At 34.4% G+C, this 22,584-nt stretch overlaps 2 protein-coding genes across 4 annotated transcripts in view; both read left to right on the top strand.

Annotated features, from left to right (window-relative positions):
* Positions 1–9,795, top strand: part of LOC123554740 (ras-related C3 botulinum toxin substrate 2-like) — a 39,337-nt gene extending 29,542 nt beyond the window's left edge. For both annotated transcript variants that reach the window (XM_045345046.2, XM_045345044.2), the window contains exons 6-7: positions 1,366–1,526; positions 2,634–9,795. In XM_045345046.2, coding sequence (XP_045200981.2) covers positions 1,366–1,526; positions 2,634–2,711 — 239 coding nt within the window. In that variant the 3' untranslated portion in view covers positions 2,712–9,795. The remainder of the gene's footprint in view (positions 1–1,365; positions 1,527–2,633) is intronic.
* Positions 9,796–12,476: 2,681 nt separating this feature from the next.
* LOC123554741 (alanine--tRNA ligase, cytoplasmic-like) overlaps positions 12,477–22,584 on the top strand; it is a 47,423-nt gene continuing 37,315 nt past the window's right edge. The window contains exons 1-10 of one of the 2 annotated variants that reach the window (XM_045345047.2): positions 12,477–12,554; positions 14,539–14,782; positions 15,248–15,436; positions 16,140–16,285; positions 17,004–17,195; positions 18,195–18,339; positions 19,153–19,298; positions 20,712–20,820; positions 21,598–21,636; positions 21,899–22,010. In XM_045345047.2, coding sequence (XP_045200982.2) covers positions 14,546–14,782; positions 15,248–15,436; positions 16,140–16,285; positions 17,004–17,195; positions 18,195–18,339; positions 19,153–19,298; positions 20,712–20,820; positions 21,598–21,636; positions 21,899–22,010 — 1,315 coding nt within the window. In that variant the 5' untranslated portion in view covers positions 12,477–12,554; positions 14,539–14,545. The remainder of the gene's footprint in view (positions 12,555–14,538; positions 14,783–15,247; positions 15,437–16,139; positions 16,286–17,003; positions 17,196–18,194; positions 18,340–19,152; positions 19,299–20,711; positions 20,821–21,597; positions 21,637–21,898; positions 22,011–22,584) is intronic. The other variant, XM_045345048.2, reaches the window with a different exon arrangement.

The following is a 22,584-nucleotide window of genomic DNA, read 5'->3' as shown; positions in this document are numbered from 1 at the left end:
AATTGGTCAGAATTTTTTATCTTGATGATATCTAGGTCACATGTGCTCAAAACTAGGTCACTATGTCAAATAATAGAAATAACGACGTCATACTCAGTTCAACACTGGGTCATGTGGGGATAGGTGAGCGATTCAGGACCATCATGGTCCTCTTGTTGTTTCTGTTGTGGTAAGTGAGAAATAGAATCCATCATTGGTGTTCGGTGAAGATCGGAAATCCCAACCCTCGGGCGCACTGCTCAAGTCTAAAACACGGCACAGCCTCGTTTAAGACTTGAGCGGTGCGCCCTCGGGTTGGGATTTTCTGATCTTAACCGAAGGCCAATGACAGATTCTCTATATCTTTACTGTAAACAGGGTTCCCATGCTACTAGAAAAATGGGAAAAGTCCGTGAATTTCAAAAATTGACTCCTGGCCATGAAAATACCGGGAATTTGGCGAGAAAACGGTAAAGGTACGGGAAAATACCGGGAATTATCCAATTTTGCTAAGGGAAATAATTCATGATTCAAAATGGCGGACATGGATGTCATTTCAATCTCCTTTTTCGAAAATACCGATGTTTTTGTGGTTGATGGGCCTATGTAGGTAGCTATGCTTGAATTTTTAAACAGTAATTTTAGGCTTTCGGTCATTTTTGTGTCGATTTTTAAGAAGCCCTGTGAAATTCCGATTATTTTTCGAGAACAATTGTGAAAATCGTGATTAGTGACATGCTTGAACTCAGCAATCAAACAACAACTTGACTGAAAATAATTTAATTGCTAGAAGTATATCAAAGATTATATAAATAATGTAGGTGGCACCAGAGGTGTAGTTATTATGAAGGAGTTGATTAATTCTTCAAAACATGCTAGACAAGTAAATGATTCATAGTTTCCTTGTGAAACAAAACTTGAGGACAGTAAGAAAACAAAATGAAAATAAAAAAAAGAAAAGAAAAAAGAAAATTTGCAGAGCCTGTATTTATTAAGTAGAAATTATTAAGCAATATCGGACCATCATGGCCCTCTTGTTCTTATATTTTTACACTAAATCTAGAAAAAATTGACGGGAACGTACAACCCGATATGTCATACAGAGGTCCTTGAAAATCACAACAAGGTCCTGGAAAAGTCCTTAAATTTCACAGACGAAAAAGTGTGGGAACCCTGCTGAGTGTAAAGAGAAGTCACTGCATAGGAAAATGAAAATGATTCCGAGTGGTTGAAACTTAAAAATATCCATTAAATGTTCTAGATGTTCTGTCAGGGAGCCATGGTGGACTTTTTGTGTTAGCAAATGCTGTAATGACAAGTATTATTTGCTAATAAAGGAATGATACTTATTACCTTTCTATTTTAAATTTCTTTCTCTTTTTGTAGGAACCAAAATAGATCTACGTGAAAATAAAGAAGCAATAGGACAATTAGCTCAACAAGGATTGTCACCAATCAAGCGAGAACAGGGTATTAAATTAGCCAATAAAATTCGAGCAGTCAAATATATGGAATGTTCAGCTTTAACTCAGCGAGGACTTAAACAGGTGAGAGTTTCCTGACATTTTCTGTTCACAAATAATGTTAATGCCCATAACTAAGTTTTGGATTTAATATGAATATTACTCGAATGTAAAGGTGGGGCTTCCTTAGCAGGTATAGGTGTTGTGCAAATCAGCTTGGATTTAAAGTGGTCAAGAAAAAATTTATGTTAAATGTACTTAGACTACTTAGTTCAAGGAACTTTTCCTGCTAGTTCAACATGTGTAAATGTGCTTAAAAAGGTTCATAGAAGGTGGTGTTTTGTCTCCCCTTCTAATTTGAACATGAAAAACCTGTATAATAAATTTCACTTGAGAGAGGGAAGATAACAAAATATTCATTACATGAACTAATTATGATAACTACACACAATTACTGCTTTCTGAATTGCCAGCAAGTATTGTCATAACTGTAAGGGATTTTGAAGGGTTTGATCAAAGTTTGCTTCTTAGATTCAGATGTCTAGTGCACAGGTTCTGAGTTTAATGCTTTCCCTACATTTCACGTCACATCATGAAAGCAATTTCTTAGAACATCTTATTACCTTATTTGAACAGACCATTGAAGGAAATTTACATCATATACTGTGAAATCTTGAATTCTGAGGACGCAAAATTTTGTGGTTTTGATTGACATGACGTCCTTAGGGACTGGAATCCTAGATTTCAACTTTTGAATATAAAATGAATTTTACCTGTTTGTTATGTCTACCACCACACAGTGGTGTGGGAGACATATTGATTTACTCCTGTCTGTGTGTGTCTGTCAGTCTGTCTGTCACCCTGTTTGTCACAAAGCTTTTCTGCACTCTAAGTCGTATATTTCTCATCCAATCTTCACAAAACTTGAACAAAATATGTTTGCCAATAAGTCCTCGGACCAAGTTGGATAACTAGCTAAATCAGTCCAGGCACTTCGGAATTATGGCCCTTGAAACTTGTTTTTTGATAATCAAAGCACTCAAAGTCTGATAAGGCAGTTGAGGTTTTGGTGCACGGTTGACTCATATACTACTGTTCAGATGATTAGGCAGTTGTAGGAGACATGTGCTTTTCTCAAAAGCAGCTCTAGCAGGGATTTGATTTTGACATTGCTTTGCATTTATTTTTCAGGTATTTGAAGAAGCAGTACGAGCAGTTATACACCCACAGCCTGTGAGGCCTAAAAACAAATCATGTAGACTTTTGTGAAAAACTACAATCAATTATTGTGTATAGCGTGTAACTTATTACTCGTGCTGAATGGCTGACTTCTGTGCATCTGTAATCGATTACTGATCCTCATAGGCTGCAGTCATAAATTGAATCTGTAATCAGAAACTGGAATGAAATACTGCATCTGTAATCAGTAGCTTTTCTGTACATCTGTAATTGATTTCCAGACCTTACAGACTGCATCAACTAAAGGAATCTGTAATCATATACTGATCATCTTGGATTGGAATGAATTACTGTATCAGATCTGTAATCACTTACTTTTAGTAAAGTGGAAAAACAATGCATTCGTTAGGATGTTATTATCAAGATGTTTGGAATATGGTAATTTCTCTGCTAATCATATCACTTGTGGAAAATTTGCTTACTTTGTTATAGATTTGCTTATATATGTGTGTTTAATCGAAAAAAAGAAATGTGTTGTAATTGATTACAATTACATGGTTTATTGGTTTATCATGGATTCAATGTCTTCAGAGATCATCTGGCTAATGCATTTTGTATGTGATAATCATAACTCACCTGACATATAAGCAGTCTACAATTACAATTCAGCAGCTACAGCTTTACTGGTCAGAAGTCAGAAGCAGAAAACTTCATTCAGAAGTACCAGCAGCAGTTCAGACATGGATTTTAGAGTATCAATGCTACGTTTGATTGTCAGCCAAAAACTACTTATCTAAATCCAAATTCAGAAAAAAAGTAACAAATCTCATCAGTTCACTTAATGGAATTCAGAAGCAAGGCACAAATGATTCAACAGTAAACATGTTAATTCAGAAAGAAAAATGTTTGTTGTGGGCGCATAGTAACTTAAGATGATAGCTTTAGAGGGAGTGCCTACTTATTAAGTTGTATATAGTTAAGAAATGGAATTACCTGACAAGATTTATGTGCTTAATAATGTTTTATTTAATATCTTACGTCAAAAGAAAGGAAGAAGTTGTATATCTACAGATGCCAGTCTGTCATGGAGATTTTTTTCCGCAGGAAGGTCCGTTTTGACCACAAGTTTAGCAGAAAGCTGTTTTATGTTTTAAACATTGCTTAACCATATTTCAGGTTCTTAATTCTATTAACAATTAAGGGAAATTATCTCTGTGTGTAAATGGTATTTTATTTGTATGAAATTTATACTGCAAAACTTGATCGAATCCCAAGAACAAAATACTCATTTTGACTGTCAAAATGTTTTTGATAGCATTTCGTGTTTTGCTTTCATACTTGGATGTGTTGAATGTTTAGGTTGATATATATTTTAGCAGTATTTCACCATGTTTCAGTGTGTACACTTGAAAATTTTTGTTTTATTTTGCTTGTTTCTTTAAAATATTTGTTCATGTACAATCAGATAACCAGAAAATGGGGCAAGATACATTGCACAAAAGATTTTCACCATACTGTATTTTTATTTTCTTTGTAAGTCTATTTTTTATTCGAAATATTTTGCTTTGCTGCTTGGAATTGGTTTGAGCTAGCCAAACGTATGTTGAGTTTAGAAAAGGTTTTGATTTTAATGTTTAAACAAAACCTGTTCTGTTTCTAATACACCAGAGTTATAATTTTAATCAGTCATTTAAAAATACCTCTCTCTTTATTACAAACAAACTTTTTATGCCCCCGAAGGAAAGCATATTTGTTTTCAACTGTCCGTCCGTTCGTTAGTTCGTTTTTTCGTCACAACTTTAACTTTTTGCATGAAGGCACTTTACTCGCGAACCACTGCACCCAGGACCTTCAAACTTCACATGCTAATAGTACTTATTGAGTACACGACCCCTACTGACTTTGGGGTCACCAGGTCAAAGGTCAAGGCGCTGCGGGGGCATTTGTCACCATTAGTGACAGCTCTTGTTGTTCAATGGATTAATTATTTTTGTCACTGTGCAATAATTTTACACAAGTTGTAAAATATAAAAAAGTGTTTGCTTTTATTTTTAGTAGATATTAAGGTAGTGGACCCGCAGTGACAATTGGCAAATCGAGTATTCTCTGTTTGCTGTTCTGGCACTCTTGAGTTTTTGCAAAAAGTCATGTGCGTGTTGAGCTTTAGTTACCAGTACTTCTGAAAAATACTGAATTATCTGTCGAGAATACGAAATCACACGGACATTGCCGAGTGTCATTATGGGTCCACTACCTTAACAGCTTTTGAAGGGTTGTAAATAGTTTTGTGCCTATACAGTTGTTATTTACTAAGTACTGCTGCAATGGCTGGACTTTGGACAAATTTTTGACATGGAATAGGTTTCCTATCTCTTCATTTACACAATGTCGTATTTTTTGCAAAAAGATTTGAGTTTATGCATATAATACAAATAAGTATATTGTTTTGTTTGTTTTTTTTTTTTGCAAAAGTTAAACAAAACCATCATTGTGTTTTAAAATTTTACTCCAGTTCGAGTAATGTAATCTAAGTCATTTTTAGTTGAAACATTAAAGTTTTGTAATTTCGTTGTTGGGTCGATTGTATTTTGGATTTCTTCATTTCGTTGCATCAAATGCTTGATACAGTTTTATAATGCATTCTTTCAAAATAATTTCGTTATAATTGATTCTTTAAACAGTCTTTGGTATATACTTGTTGAGAAACAATTTAACATATACGCCAAATGAAGAATCATACCTCTTGCTTTCGTTACGATTTTTTCTCTCCAAAGATGGTTATTTTTCTCACTGTTTTGTCATAATACGACTTAGATATTAAATTTTTTGTATGCATACATTTGGTATTGAAAGTGCAATAGCCTCGTCTTGCATAAAAAAATGATTAGAAGTTCATGCCTGTACACTATATATTTGTATATATATTTTTACTCCCTGTACGTTGCTTATTACTTTCATAATTTATCGCTACTGCCTTGATTTTTACATGGTTGTGAAATCAACCAATCAGAGCATTTCTTGCATACATTATAAAATGATATTCTTGCTTAGATTGTCCATGATTGGTTGATGATATGTCTGTGAATCACTTATATCAAATGGTTTATTTTTGCCTTGTAGCATAATTTAGCCCTGCCTATGAGGCTTATAAAAGTCAGATTTACTTGTGAAGTTCACACATTTTTAAGATTTTTTTTATGCCCCCGAAGGGAGGCATATAGTTTTTGAACCGTCTGTCAGTCTGTCGGTGTGTCCGCAATTTTCGTGTCCGGTCCATATCTTTGTCATCGATGGATGGATTTTCAAATAACTTGGCATGAATGTGTACCACAGTAAGATGACGTGTCATGCGAAAGACCCAGGTCCGTAGCTCAAAGGTCAAGGTCACACTTAGACGTTAAAGGTCATTTTTCATGATGTGCATTCGTGTCCGGTCCATATCTTTGTCATCCATGGATGGATTTTCAAATAACTTGGCATGAATGTGTACCACAGTAAGACGACGTGTTGCGCGAAAGACCCAGGTCCGTAGCTCAAAGGTCAAGGTCACACTTAGACGTTAAAGGTCATTTTTCAGGATAGTGCATTCGTGTCCAGTCCATATCTTTGTCATCCATTGATGGATTTTCAAATAACTTGGCATGAATGTGTACCACAGTAAGATGACGTGTCGCGCGCAAGACTCAGGTCCGTAGCTCAAAGGTCAAGGTCACACTTAGACGTTAAAGGTCATATTTCATGATAGTGCATTGATGGGCGTGTCCGGTCCATATCTTTGTCATTCATGCATGGATTTTAAAATTATTGGGGATGAATGTGTACCACAGTAAGACGACGTGTCGCGCGCAAGACCCAGGTCCGTAGGTCAAAGGTACTAAACTCTAACATCGGCCATAACTATTCATTCAAAGTGCCATCGGGGGCATGTGTCATCCTATGGAGACAGCTCTTTTTTTTTAGATAGAACATGTAGAAGTGAGTCATTTATTAATTATTATGGAATAAAACTTTGGTACAGCCTTAATAGATGTATGAGGGAAGGGTATACATGTTCTCATCTGAAGTTGAAAATAGTGCTTTAAACTAATTTTTTTTTATTTGCTTTTATATGTTGGGCAAGAAACAAATCTGCTCATGCTTTGCCAGCAGGAATTGTTAATTTTACAATATGAATGTTTTGTGACTTATATCTGCTTTTACATACAACAGAGATTAGGAATTTCATGTTTCATCAATCAGTTCTTCTTTACAAGTAGAAAATGTTGTAATGAAAAAACAAGTCAGTGGGTATATAGGTGATATTTGTTTGCTTGTTTTGAGTAAATATGGAATATATCTCACTGAGAAGTATACTGCAAAGAAAGAAGTGCAGCATTAATTTTCATCCTCTTTTATTCGAAAAATTAATTCATAGGGTACGAATAGATAGGTAAAGCTACACCAGCCATAGCTACTGATATATAGTGAGTGATATGGACTTTATCTCTACGGTAAAACTTACTATTTCGTCAATTAGCATATAATGAAAAGATGTATTTCATGGGATAAAGTTTTAAGTAGAAATTTTATGTTTCTTTTGTAAAAACGTCAATATTCTGTTGTGCTTTAATGCATATATTTCATGTATGTGTATGAAAGTTGAAAATAATCTTGATTTTTTACCGTGACTTCGGTTGATCCATGTTTGAATGGTAAAAATCACCTTGAAATTTCTTCATGCTTGAAAGGTAAGAATAACCTTGAATCAGTTTACCTTGAATCAAGGTATTATGTAAGTTGCGCACAAAACCACCATTTATCAGCATTGTGATGCTTTTATGAAAACCAGATTCATGTTCATGTTTTTTATATTTATTCAAGGTGCTGGCACAGTTTTCTTTTTGTATGTGCTTTTTATAATACCCTAGTCAGTTTAGACCACTTTTAGTTTCAGTGTATAATTTATACTTTACATGTATTAAATTTATATCTGCATCAGGTACAAACCCTATTATTTGTTCAATGTACCCTAGAATTTTTGAAAATCACCTTTACAAATGACAAAATAAAGAGAAGACTTGTTTTTACAATTACAAATGTATCTTGTAATCTTAATGTTGATAGAAACCTAAAAGTAGAGCTGTCATTGATAGAAACGATATCGATGTATCAACGATTTTTTTTTTGTCAATCGATTATCGATTCCCATTTTCAAAAATTGATATTTTACAGAGAGAAAAAACTATCCAGATAAACACTCAGACCCTCAAAAACAACCTAAGTTCACAAAGTTGTAAATTTGGATAAATGCAAGAGGAGTGAAGGCAAAATAAAAATTCAAAATGTTATTAATTTTTATTTATTTCTTTTATTTCATAAATACAAATACAACACAATCAAACAGTAAAATATGAAAAGTAGGCAATAAAACTAAAAATAGCATTTACAGGAAGGTATATATTATGCATATGAACAAATAGGTTGTTAATCTAACTTAATTGATATATCGATGTATTGTCAGTATGCCTAAGACCCAATCAATGACAGCCCTACCTAAAAGTGAAATTTATATTTAAAAACTGATAAAGTTTTTTTTCCAGGCATATTTTCAGTGATACCCTGGCTGAAAATTGGACAAAATTCAAAGTATTTTTTTTTTTCGAAATCCTCAAAAAATTTTTTTTGTAAAAACATCATTTGTTTCATCCTTTATTTTAGGACAGTGTGATTGCTGACACAAAACAATTAAAGGAGGTCGGTTTTCAGAACCATAGGGTATGCTTGTATTAACTTATTTTGCCATTTTACCAAGGAATCTCGTTCACAGATATTTTGCTTTAGATATAGGGTAAACAGTCTTTATTTTACCATTTTTCATACAACGTAAAGTGCCATCTTGATATTTGAGGCGAATTTTATATAGTTCAAAACTGTATATCCATCTGTGTGTATTTCTTGTTTTATGATATCGCTTAAAACTACTACTTAATGAAGCAAAAGTCAACGTTTATAATGGATCATGATATAATACATAATTGTACTGTGAAATCATCAATATTCATGGGTTTTAATTTTTATGGATATTACGGCTGTGTCAGTCTGCAGAATGAAATTTTGGCAAACAAATAAATTCCTTACTTATTTTATCTTTAAAACTTTTGAATTCATATAAACCACAAAGAAATCTTTTTATGTTGAAATCACCGAACTTTGTGCCAACGAAATTAACTGATTTCTCAGTGATCGATAATCTTCATCAGTGGTCAGGTTGCAGTTATTTTTTGCTTTTATATGATTGTGTAAAAGGAATATGAGTTTTATTTCACTATTTTACCAGAATTCCTTTCATAGTCTTATACTTTTTGTCATTTTAAGTCTATAGTATTGTTTGCATACATTATTAACATTGTCTATTTTTTTTTCTCTAATTTACCCGATTATGATACAAAAGCAGACGACAGTTTAATATGTGCTTTTGCTTATACCATGATTGTATTGTGTTTGGACCCAGTTCATTTAACTCTGAATGCTTTTATTTCTATTTACCAGTAAACAAATGTATTATAAAAAGTGGATTAAAAAGTATTCTTGTTTTGACATTTTAAGGTAGGGGACCGGAGATGACAATTTGTAATGTCGCTACCTTAAGTTGAGAGATGTCGTGCTCTGTGTTTTACCTTATGGAAAGGCAGGGCTGGTTTCAGCACTGTGACAGTTTATGCACGTTGTTTGCCCCTTGTGAATCAGACCTTGTAGTCGTGTCCTTTCAGTTCTTTATGGAATATAATGGTTTCTGGTCAAATTTTAATATACAGATGAAATATTTTTCTACAGCTGTCTTATTCTTTATATACATATATGACTGTGTACAAAAGTAAGAGCAAAGCGGATTGAAAAAGTTACAGATAATATATTGAGGTTTAATTTGGCAATGTTTCTATTCTGATACTCGACTGTGTATTGGCTGCAGATAGTGTTTGAAAAAGCTAATGGATGAATAATGATATGCTGCTCCTAGGTTAAGGATAAATATAAAGTTTATAAGTTTTGTGATCTGGGTCCAAATTTTTTAATGTCATATTGATTTAACTTTAAACACATGTATCATGACATCCATTGTACATATCAGTGGAAAAAATCTTGTGTACCGAATTTTGACATGCATGAAGATAATAAAGGTCTCAGAAATCCTCCAGCTGACTTGTTGTCTTGTTTTAACCTTTGCCTTGCTACATTTCTAAAATGGACTGGTCCATCATTCAATTTGGGCAGTACCACTTATTATTTAAAGGGGGTTTCACAAAATTTATTGAGTGAATAGCGAACAGTGCAGAAGGCTAATAGTTAATACATCTTTGTTATTTCTTGGGCCATTTGTAGGTGTTCAGTCATAAGTAAGATGTCGGGAGGTATATAAATTTCATTATGCCTGGTACTCTTAGAACACAATGTACATCCCTCTTTGAAGAAGAGGTGATATACTGTTTTGTCATTTATCAGTCTGTCTGGGTCAGTAGACCATTTAGTTTCCCATATTAACAAGTGACTGCTTGTTTTCACAATGGTCAAACTTCATAGGATAATTGCCCGTTGTCAGTAGATGACGCCTATCAATTTAGGGGTTTGTCTATGAAAGGTAAAGGTCACAGACACCTTGAGACTGAAAACAGCTTCAGTGCAATAACTAAAGAATGCTTTGCCCAACAGTTCCTAAAATTCTTTGGATGACTGCCTTTGGTCAGTAGATTATCCCTGTTGTTATGGGATTCATTGAGTAAAAGGTCAGGGTAACAGTGTCATTGAGACTGAAAACAGATTCTGTTCAATAAATAAAGAATGAGTTGGTCCAAAGTGATCAAACTTGGTAGGATGGTTACCTGTGGACAGTAAATGCGCCGTGCTGTGAGAAAACCAACAGTGGCTTTGCGACCAGCATAGATCCAGACCAGCCTGCGCATTCGCGCAGTCTGGTCAGGATCCATGCTGTTCGCTTTCAAAGCCTATTGCAATTAGAGTAACTGTTCACGAACAGCATGGATCCTGACCACACAGGCTGGTATGGATCCATGCTGGTCGCAAAGCCACTATGTTGGTTTTCTCATGGCGTGGCTCAAATGGTATCTTTTGCCTTTTTGGCCAGTTGGTCAATGACTAAGGTCACAAAGGCCTCTAGACTGTAATTTTTTTATGCAAGTATTGAAGAATGCTTCCGTCTACAGTCAGCAAACATATGATGACTTGCCTGTGGTCAGTAAATATCTGCCGTCTTACGGGGGTCAGTAGGCCAAGGTAACAGTAATCTCAAGACTGAAAATGGGACTGGCAATCATGGAACTTGAGTGAAACTACTTCAATCAATGTTGAGTACATTTTTTGTAATAAACATAAAATACATGGAAATATAAAGTGCGTGAAGGCATCTTTGGATACCTAATGTATTTCATATCACGGAAATTGCTATCTAATACAGTCTAGATCTATCTTACAGTTATCTGAAATGATAAAATCACATACAGGTAGTGTAGGAATAGCCAACATTGTAACATTGTGTCTAAATGCAGACTGCTATGAACAGGTCCTGCAAAATACACTTTCTTCTTTTCAACTTAGTATTGCGACCTCTGGAATATTTTGCCTTTGGATAAAGTTGGAATTGGAACAAAATAGCTGTATAAAGTTTGAGCTGCAAATATATAGGGATGATTTTCATGGATTTTGTGGTTGCATAAAGCGTCAAAATTAAATTCCAATGAATAAAGTCTAAAGAAAACTCAGTAAATTCGAAATCCACAAGTAAGTACTATTTCATAGAACCCACAGAACAGAATGGAACAAGGACGTAAGGAAGGGGAAAGAATGTTGATTAGAACAGACATGGAACACAATTTCTACCAGTTATTACCTCCCCTAGTTACATGCATAATACTGTAATAGGGCACCAATGCTGCGCAGGAGAGAGGGAAGTGGTCCTGAATTAATATCGGAGAACAAATATTTGGCCTCTCAGCTGTCCAAGTGTTGGCTTTCTATTTTGTGATTTATTATTATTGTCTGAGCTCACCCTAACAGCTATAATACATGGCAAACAGAGCTGACAAACTCTCCAAAGATGACTTAGAACATTATTATAACATCATATAAAATGAATGCATCTATAAAAAGTGTCTGCAAGTACAGATTTATTTGGTAGCCTAATCAATGTTAAATGGAACAGCACATGTTCTGTTGTAGTCAAAAGAATATCATACAGTCGTGTGATAAGTTCAGAATCCCAAACTGGAGATTTGTTATGGGGTCTTAAAACTTATTTTCAATCGCCAACGATTAAGTGCATAAAAGCACTATTTTAGAAACGAAATCCACCATATACTGAAGTCCAACAATGTGTAAAATATTATTTATATATCCTGGCACTACCCTAGTCTAGACCGGAAATACTGAGATGGAAGAAGTGATGGAGACGGGCTATATAGATAGTGTAACTTTTACTCGTAAAATAATTAATGAGAGTGTTGCTTTAATTTTATTTTTAAGATAACAGTAGATACCATTGTTAAAACTATGACATATTATTGATATTAAAGTCTAAGTATAGTTACTGCAACATGGTGTAATGTTTCAAATATAGATCTGTGTGCTGATTAAAAACAAAAGATTTCTTAATATATTAATAGAACAAAATTTACTGAAAGTAAAAAAAAATAAAAAAATTATGTACTTAAAATATTTTATATTTAACTATATGTAACAAGCTATACTTCTTTTTAAATACATCTCTGAAAACTACTAAATAACATATTTAATATGTAAATGAGATTGGTAAATTGGCAAAGAATGGTCAATATATCACGACTTGTCGTATACAGTTGCTTCCCTTTTATTATCTACGCCATTTGTACCAAGACAGGTGAGAAGGAATTTTCGCAATTAAAAGCATTATTCTGATATTTAAAGGTTGGCTCTGAGCATTTACTTTTTTTCCAGTATTTGTTTATATTATTTATAGAGCTGGAAACAGTCAAATATGCTCGTGCACATACGATAATCTTCTAATGACTTTCGCCAGTTTCGGATATAAAAATTCGGATATATTTTGTTCAGTGATTGCTTCTCTGTACGTCATGAAACCAGCTATGCACAAATTTATATAAATGTACCTTTGAAAATGATGAATTATCTTAAATTCCAAAGTATGAAAAGAAATGTAAGAAAAACGTCACTTAAGATTAGATGCAGTTATTGACCTTCTGATGAAATAATATTTTGCAATAATGGAGTGCAACTGATACTTAGTATCTAAATGACCTACTTAATGTGTTTACTTCATATAAATTTGGTACAATTAATAGAGTGAAAAATTAAAAAAATTCTGGTTGCTGTGACTAGTTAAACTGTAGACCAGGATAAGTCTACTCACAGGTATGTGCTAGTAACAAAATCCTTTTAATATGTCAGGGTTTTCCCTCTGGTTTTTTTTATTTGAGAGTCCATGGACTCCCATGGCTGCTAACTTAAGGGTCCCTAATAATTTTTAGGGGTCCGCAAATAACTGATCTTGAAAATGGACATTATTACTCTAAAAATTAAGCCTAAAACCGAATGAACTTGTATCTTTTTAATTTAGATAGCAGCTGATTCAATATTTCAGAATGGTATCTTTCAAAATGACATGAGTTTCCCAATTCAGACCGATAACAAAAGGTGTGATAGTCTTTTTGTTACAATCAAATAGCCAGTAATTACCGGCAATTAACGTGTCACCTCGGGTCAATTATGTTGTTCAGTTTGATCTCGGTTAAAGATAAAACTTGATCCTTAATAAGTATCATAATTTTTGTGATTTATTAATATATCTTTCATCAAAATACTTTTAAATTTATATGAAATTAATTTAGTTTGAAAGAAAAATAAACCATTTGATCTTTTACGGAACGTAAGGGCAATCTTAGATTTTAGCGGTGACAGTTAGCACGGAGAGTAGTTTCCCTTTACCGAAACATCGGTAACAAAACTTGTTTTGAAGTTGGAAAATTGTCTATATCTGTGTATAATGCACACCCACGATTCGGGGGTGGTCCCGGGGGGTCAAAAAACTGCGCATTATACATGGGTATCTGCACGAAGGAGGCTTCAGTGCAAAGGAGTTTCGTGACCGATTTTGCTGGTCCAGTGGACGCAGAGGCACTAAAAATGCGAGTTCAAAGCAGTTAAAGCGCGTCAGGGAGGCAGAAAACCTGCGTCCGGGAAAACTCTGATATGTTCTAGAGTCCTATATATGTGTATACATAGTACTATCAGTCTATGTATACACATTTATAGGACTATAGAACTAGATATGTAGGTTCCTGGCAAACTGGACAGAAAATGGGTCATATATATGTATGATAGAACATTAAAAACTAGCACCTGTGAGTCTACCCTGGTATTACAAACTACTCTTAAAATCAGTTCACTTGAAACTTATTACTGCAGATGATGGGAAATAGTTCAGCAAAAATTTGTTTGTTTTATTTAGGTATAATACTGATTTTCAACAGTACTTCAGTTACTTAACAGCGGACAGTTAACCTTTAGAACAAGAGTTTCATGATTGTTTCAGTACTAACCTGTTCCCTACAAGTTACTGCTAACTTCCACCACATGAATTAGAGGTGGTAGATGAATGGTTGTAGGCACATGGCCCGTTATCGATCATCATAGAGAATATACACCTGGCCTTGTGATTGAACTTGTGGCCCAGCTATCCATAGGTCTGCTTTCTCTCAGTTGAGCTAAGTCAAATGCTGAGCTAAGTCAAATAAGTCAAACGAAACAGGTCAGTTCTTTGACCAGAGATTAAATAATTTATCAAAGAAACCTATGTAGCCGTAGATAAAAGACTTGGCATTTGCAGAGTAGCAACTAAACCTATGTTTGATTTCCAAGTTTCTTTTCACAGCTGTAAAATGCAAGCTTTAAACCATGGAATATGTCAGAAATGCTTCCACAAACTGAGTAGGTTAAAAAGGACCTCAGTACGGGTACACAGAAGACTTTATTCTTCAGAGTGGAAATCTAAAGATGTTCGAAAGCAGTTTCTAGATTTCTTTTGCACCAAGAACAGTCATGAATTTGTAAAATCTTCATCAGTGATTCCGGGGAAGAATCAGGGAACTTACTTCACAAATGCAGGAATGAATCAGGTAAGTATGCTTCATTTTGAAAGGTAAAATGATTTGAAAAATCATAAGAGCTAATGATTTGTTCTGAAATCCCAACATGTAAATAAAAATAAGAAGATTTGACTTGATGGCTACTGTACTTATGCATAGAGAGTCAGTCAGTAACTCAGTATAGCAATATAGATAATAAAAAGATATTTTCAGCTTGCAAAAATCTTACTTTTTCATACACATTCTTTTAAATAGCTTCAGTGAAGTCCTAACTAATTGTGAGGGACTAATTTCAGGGGATTTCATGGTTGCATTTATCCAGGAAGTAAAATCCCATCATCCATGTAAAATTCCTTTGTATGTCATCTTTACAATTGGAAAACCACAAAAAGCACATATCCACTTTCTCACCATGTCACTGCCTTTATAGAGGAAACCATGAAATTTCATGCCCACAAAATGAAACAGTTTCACTGTATACCTATTCTGTTACAGTTCAAACCAATCTTCCTGGGTACTGTCCCCGAGGGTTCGGATCTTGCCAGGTACAGAAGAGTGGCCAACAGTCAGAAATGTGTTCGTGTTGGCGGTAAACATAATGACCTGGATGACGTAGGTCGTGACCTCACACATCACACATTCTTTGAGATGCTCGGCAGCTGGTCATTCGATGATTATTTCAAGGTAATCTTCAGATTTAAACCAATTTTGAAAATGCGGCTTAGCTAAAAGTCTCTGGTAAATTGTCTTAATATATTGCTCACATTGATCAGTGCTTTCTAAGGGCAAAGTGAACTTGCCTGAACTTATATTTATTTATTGTTCAACAGATTCAGAATGCATCTAAGCAATTCCTGATTCTGGAATTTTAACGTATTTCAAAAGAAGCTCCAACTATTCATCGAATATAGACAAACTTTGATGTGCTTTGCAGTAGACAGTAGGTATGTACACAGCCTGTTGATATGGAATCACTTGCCCATCACCATTGTGGGTTCAAAATCTTGCTTAGGGTGTAGAATTCTTAAATGTGAGCAAGTCATTCAACTTGCTAACGGAAGGTTGGTGGTTCTACGTAGGTGCCTGTCTTTGCCTGAAATAATGTCGAGAGGAGCACCTGTGTTCTTCCTCACCATGTAAAAGCTGGAATATTAATACCAAATCACCTATATTTGTGTCTTTGTGATGTTAAAGCCAACAAAACAAAAATGACATATATGCAATGTGTAGCAAGTTTGCTTAATACAGGGAGTTTCTGATAACCAGTCTGGGGATTTAAATTTTATCCCCAGATAAAACTGTGTACATCAATTCTAAATGGAATAAAGGTACAGAAATCTATGAAATTTTTCAGTAAATGTTTCTTTTTCTCAATGTCATTCTACAGAAAGAAGCATGTAGTATGGCCCTGACATTGTTAGTTGATGTGTACAAACTACCACTAGACAGACTGTACTTTACATATTTTGGTGGTTGTGCTGAGCTTGGTGTACAGGCGGATCTAGAGTGCAGGGAAATATGGAGGGAGCTTGGGTAAGCTGTAATAGTTTGGATTATTTTAGAAAGACAAAAATCTTTTCAAGGTTCACCTAATTCTTGAAGCGCATGCCACTTTTCTTCTTTGCCTTGTTGGTAAGAGAAGTTAATGTATGAATATTTTTGTGCCTGTTTAATATAAAACAAAATAGTTCAACGTGATATGTCCTATCATGCTTTCATATATCTGACACACTTGCAAGAAGTATGCTAGACTATATTTGGGCTGTAATTCTTACTTATCTGACAAAATGTTGGTTTGGTACTATTCACCTTGTTTTATTTTTGCAAAATATTTGCTAACAATCTTAACAAGTGTAAAACAACCAAAAACTATAACCAGTTGCAAATTGTTAATTCCATGATAGTATGACTGTAAAACTGAGAGGTAAAATGAATGTGAAATATTACTTAAGCTAGTATTTCCAGAAAATGCACCATCGCAGAAAAATGTGCAAGAATAGCCTGCTGAGAACAAAGTTAAAATTACATAACGCTAGTACACATGTACTGTAAAGTCATTAATATTCATGTTGGAGTAGTTTTTATGAATGATTCAGTTAAAGAAATTAAATCCCAAATAACGCATATAAATACCAATTAATTTTATCTTCAAAATTTTAAATCCATAAATTCATATTACCCAGAAATATGCATGTTGACCCATAACAATGAAATTTCACTCCAGCAAAATTAACTGATATTTACATTTCAGTGTACCTGAGGCTCGAATTTTACCATTTGGGATGCAAGATAACTTCTGGGACATGGGAGAGACAGGCCCCTGTGGGCCGTGCACTGAGATCCATTTTGACCATATTGGGAATAGAGACGCTTCAAGTCTGGTTAACAGGGACTCGCCAGAAGTTGTTGAGATTTGGAATCTTGTGTTTATGCAATATAACAGGTACAATACTTTTTTCTGAAATGTAAAGAATTTTATTCTACACTTATTTTCTCTTCCAGTCAGTGATTCACATTTGCACCACGTGATTGGCAAATATTTCCGTAATGAATACAATAAATTCCTTATTCAACAACACAGAAATTTTGATTTGAATCTCCATGTTAACTAAACAATAAAAGTTGTTTACCTAAAAAATATCAGGGTTTTTTTTCTAGCTAATTTGGGAACATAACCTATACCCCTAAAATTGGGAATTTTGACGCGTAAATGTTCCAAATTGGGAAATATTTAGTCCCATAGGATTAGTAAAGATGTGTTTAAGCACTTTCTCATACACTTGTTTCACATTGTACAACCTCTTTTAACATACTTCCATTACAAAATTGTCCATAATTTTTTTCAGAATGTAGATTGGGAATTTTTGCACTCATTTTGGGAAAAATACATACTTTTTGGCATTGGGAATATAGCCGAATAACGGCTATAAAAACGGCCGAAAAAAAACCCTGAATATGCATGGGGAAAATACTATTTATTACTGTCTTTTGTTGTTCAGCTATGCAATTTTAGATGTACCATTACATAAATTGTGCATATGTTATAAAACAGATAGAGCCAATACCAAACTCAGTTGAGCATATAAGAAAAACTCAGGGCCAATATAAGTTTCATGTAACATGTAACAAGGCCAATGTAAAGACATTTGATTAATAGCTTTGTTGGAAGATAGGAAATATTTGGACTCATAGCCATCAGAATACAAGACTTTCCTTTTGCCTCATCAGATATAAATGGGTACAAATCCAATATTACTTTGTGTTTGTGACACTTAAAAATGGTACTAGTGTTCATACAGTAATACACTATGTACTTTAGATCCAAAAATGAAAATAAATTGAACCCTGTATTCATATAGCTTTATTTTCTGATAAATGTCTGCATCGCTGATTGTCATAGCTTCTAAAATACAATTTTTATGACACATTTATTTATTTGTAGACTGGGACCAGAGAAGCTGGTATCCCTACCACATACACATGTAGACACTGGTATGGGCTTAGAGAGAATTTGTGCTGTGCTGAGGGGAACCATGTCTAATTATGATACAGATCTTTTCCTGCCCATATTTGATGTAATAAATAAGGTGAGAAAGTATGGTTCAGTAATATATAAGGTGAGAAAGTATGGTTCAGTAATAGATAAGGTGAGAAAGTTTGGTTCAGTTGTGTATGTTGAGAAAATATGGTTTAGTAATATATAAGGTAAGTATGATTCTGAATAAATATAAGAAGTGGAGACATCGCTACCTGTCTAGAAAAAACAGGGGTTATAAGAATGAGGCCCCGCTCATTCAGCAAAGAAATATATTGGAGTAAGAGCTGTATGTTTGAGTACTTTTTACCTGGCATGATAAAGAGCCAGAGCAGCTTCTGGAATCACCCAGAATGGGTCCCATATGGGTTAACAGTGATGACTATAAATAAGCCTGCAAACAAACATTCAGTAATATGTAATTAGAAAGTATGGTTCAGTAATGTATAAGATGAAAAAGTATGCTTACTTGTGTTTCTTGATTCTGTTACAATATAATGCTTATTTATTAGTTTGATTACTGGTTGATAGGAAGAAGACATTCATAATAAAATCTACTCAGTTTTCTGTTTGACTCATTGCATGTCAACTTTAGTGGCTAAGTTATCAAAACTACAGAATCTGATTTTTATTTATTAGCACAAATTTGAAATTCTGCTGTCCAAATTCATATTTTTTTAACATTGAAGCCAGGTTATTGTTGGAAATTAACCAATTATCGTTATATGTTTCTGTACTTGTAATAAATCTCTACCTCTCTAATGTTTTAGCTTGACTCTTCAAAGAATAGGTAGAGCTGTTGAGCTTACCTGTGCATCAGCTTCCCGGTTAAGTTTTTGTATGACAGCTCTTGCTATTATTTCAGGAAACGGGCATTTCAGTCTATAAAGATAGGATTGGTTCCAGTGATGTTGACAATATAGACACTGCCTATAGAATTATAGGAGACCATGCTAGAATGGCCACAGTCTGTATTAGTGATGGACTCCTTCCAGGTAGAATGGATCTAGAGTGAGTAGAAAAAGATTGATATGGAGACGCAGTCTGTAGACATTTAGTTAAATTTGGACGTCTTTGTATGATTCTAGAATTACTTTGTTAGGAAAAACCGAGACAGTGACTGGAATATTTGTTGACCATATGACATCTAGCATTAAAAGTCGTCAATATCTCTTGATTGATTTTTTTATCAGCACAACAACTTTTTCAGCTATAGTTATCAAACAAGACTCTTCAGGTGCTTTTCTAAACATTAAGACATTGCTTGTCATCAGGTTAGAAACACAGACTGTTCGTAAGCCAGCTTGACGAATTCCTTAAATGTGTAACCAAACTAGAATGAAAGCAAAAGTTTATTTCTTTTTAAAATGTATGACATTTAGACAAGTCACAAAGTATGATGAGCATCTTTCCTTACTCAAGCAGTCTACTGTAAAATCATTTAATTTCTTGGGCATGAAATTTCGTGGTTTTGGTCAAAACTGCAATTTTGTGGGGATATGAATTCGTAGATTTCAACTTTTGAACATAAAATGAATGGGAACTTTACTTGTTCATTGGGATTAAATTTCGTGGATTGACTCAACCACGAAATCCACAAAAATTAGTCCCCCACGAATATTAATGATTTCACAGTATGTGGTTTCATGTTGTTTCTTTTCAATGTCTGTTTGGATAGCTTGAAGCCCCTCTAGAGATATTTGGAGTACAGTCACATTTCGTAAGACGGAACTCAATGAGCTATAGGTAGTTGGAGCATTTGGAACAATATACAACATATAGGAATTTTGCCTGGCCCAGATGATGAGTTTTAGTGAAGGGTGTTATTCAATGTATCCAAGTTTGAGTGAAAGAAGTTCAACTGTATTTTGGTTTTCTGCTTACAACATTTAGCTTTAGGTGTTTTACCCTATTGTGTTTCAAGTGTGTTGATAAAATTTGATAAAATGATTCGGGATTTCATTTTTATTTTTTATAAATCTTTTGCATCTTTAAAGGCGTACGCTAGAATTCCCTGTGTATGAGATGGGCGAAAATTTTCCCAATAACAGAATTTCTTTAAACTTTGGATATTGAAGGACAATCATCTAAGAAACAAAAAAATGCAATAAAAATCATAGGTCACCGGATTCGAAAAAGAGTTATCTGCCCTTGAAAATGTCATTTTTGGGGGAAATGCCATTTTCAAGGGCAGATAACTCTTTTTCGATACCGGTGACCTATGATTTTTATTGCATTTTTTTGTTTTTTAGATGATTGTCCTTCAATATCCAAAGTTTGAAGAAATTCTGTTATTGGGAAAATTTTCGCACCAAATTCAAGCATACGTCCTTAACACAACTTACTTGCAAAATGTACTGATTTGTCCGGATAGGTTATATTCCGAAGTGATGATGTTTCTTTGTGGAATATTATTTATTTCAGGCACAGATTACGTATTGTGATATACAGAGCATTGTTCCAGTGTCATCAGCTGCTCAAAGCTAAACCTGGTCTTCTTGGAACACTGGTCAGGCCCATTGCTGAATCTCTTGTGAGTTGCTGTAAATATTTTACCGTATTTTTGTTGGTTTTAAATTAAATTCTATTTTCAGCAGCATTTTAGTCCTTTAATTCAGAACTGTCAGGTTTTCAGTAAGTAAAATGACATTTGGGACAGGAATGGGAAGGTTGAAAATACTGTTTTTTTTTGTATAAAAGTAGTTTGGTTATTTATGATGCAGTATGATGGACAACAGCCAAGTTTGTATTGTAAAGATTTGCATTTGGTATCCTGTTATACATTTTGAAATTACATATTAAGAATATAGTCTTGAATTTTCTTAATGCGCAAGTTACTGAAATTAAAGATATTTGTGAAAAATAAAACTGAATTCTTGGGGTTTATCAGAATGCCTCAAAGATCTCTACTGTACAGGCTCTCTTTGTGTGTTACCTTGTGGGTGCTGTTGAAATGAGCCGTGCCATGAGAAAACCAACATAGAGCTTTGCGACCAGCATGGATCCAGACCAGCCTGCGCATCCGCGCAGTCTGATCAGGATCCATGCTGTTCGTTTTCAAAGCCTATTGGTATTAGAGATACTGTTAGCGAACAGCATGGATCCTGACCAGACTGCACGGATGCACAGGCTGGTCTGGATCCATGCTGGTCGCAAAGCCACTATGTTGGTTTTCACATGGCACAGCTCAAATGTATGTACTAGGTTAAAGAGTACTATTAAATCAAGTAATTTTGTTGCATGGGCTAAAATGATTGACTGTGGTGATGTGTATACATTGAATTCAACTTATACAATTTTTCTATTGTAGGGTGACACTTACCCAGACATATCTACACATGAAAATAAGGTAAGTCTTGGTGTGGTTAAAAGTTTGTGATACCTAAAATTGGTTTGTATTATAGAGTATTTGTGATATATGGCTAACTGGAGAAATGGATAGAACTTTTACTTTTGCCAATATTTAATTTCATAAATATAAACAGGGTATACTGTAAAAAAGAGGCCCTTGCAAAAATTCGTAGTTTTGCAGTAGATATAGTTTGCAACTTGAAACTAGCATAGTGCTTAAATGATCTTTCTGGTAATATTTCATGCAAGTTTGATTTCAGGTGAAGGAAGTATTAGATATGACAGAGGAGAGGTATCTGCAGTCACATAGTGAGGGTAGAAAGAATTTTGAGAAACTTAAGAAGAAAAATCCAGATTTAACTACATTAAATGGTTTGTTTTTTCCTCGTCATTTTCTTTGTTGATATACTGAAAGATCTGATACTTTTGTGTTGCAACTTTTGTTTCAGAATATAGCTACAGTCCCTATTAATAGAAGGTTTAATCTTCATTTATGCCTGTAATTTTTCCCAAAAAATATAGTATTTATTCCCAGCTTTTATGTAAGGAGTAATAAGGGAAAACAAGGGAATTTTTTAGCTTGACTATATGAAGTATAGAGAGCTATCGTACTCGACCCGGTGTCGGCGTCCTGCCGCGTCCGCACTTTGGTTTAAAGTTTTAATGCACTTCCTCTTTATCTTTGTTATTACTTGATGGATTTCCTTCAGACTAAAAATAGTTGTTCCTCATCATTACCCAAATCACAAGGGTCATAACTCTGGAACCAATATTTCATGAATTATCACCCCCACACTTTTTAGTTAGAATTTCAGGTTAAAGTTTTGATGCACTTCCATGCTATCTCAGTTATTACTAGATGGATTTGATTCAAACTGAAAATAGTTGTTCCACATCATCGCCCACATATGACACAAGGCCCATTACTCTGGTACCATTATTTCAT

The sequence above is a fragment of the Mercenaria mercenaria genome, chromosome 7 (genome assembly GCF_021730395.1).
Source record: "Mercenaria mercenaria strain notata chromosome 7, MADL_Memer_1, whole genome shotgun sequence".
In the NCBI taxonomy this organism is placed as follows: domain Eukaryota; kingdom Metazoa; phylum Mollusca; class Bivalvia; order Venerida; family Veneridae; genus Mercenaria; species Mercenaria mercenaria.
The sequence above is the reverse complement of the archived record's forward strand: the minus strand, read 5'-3'. Positions and strand labels throughout refer to the sequence as shown.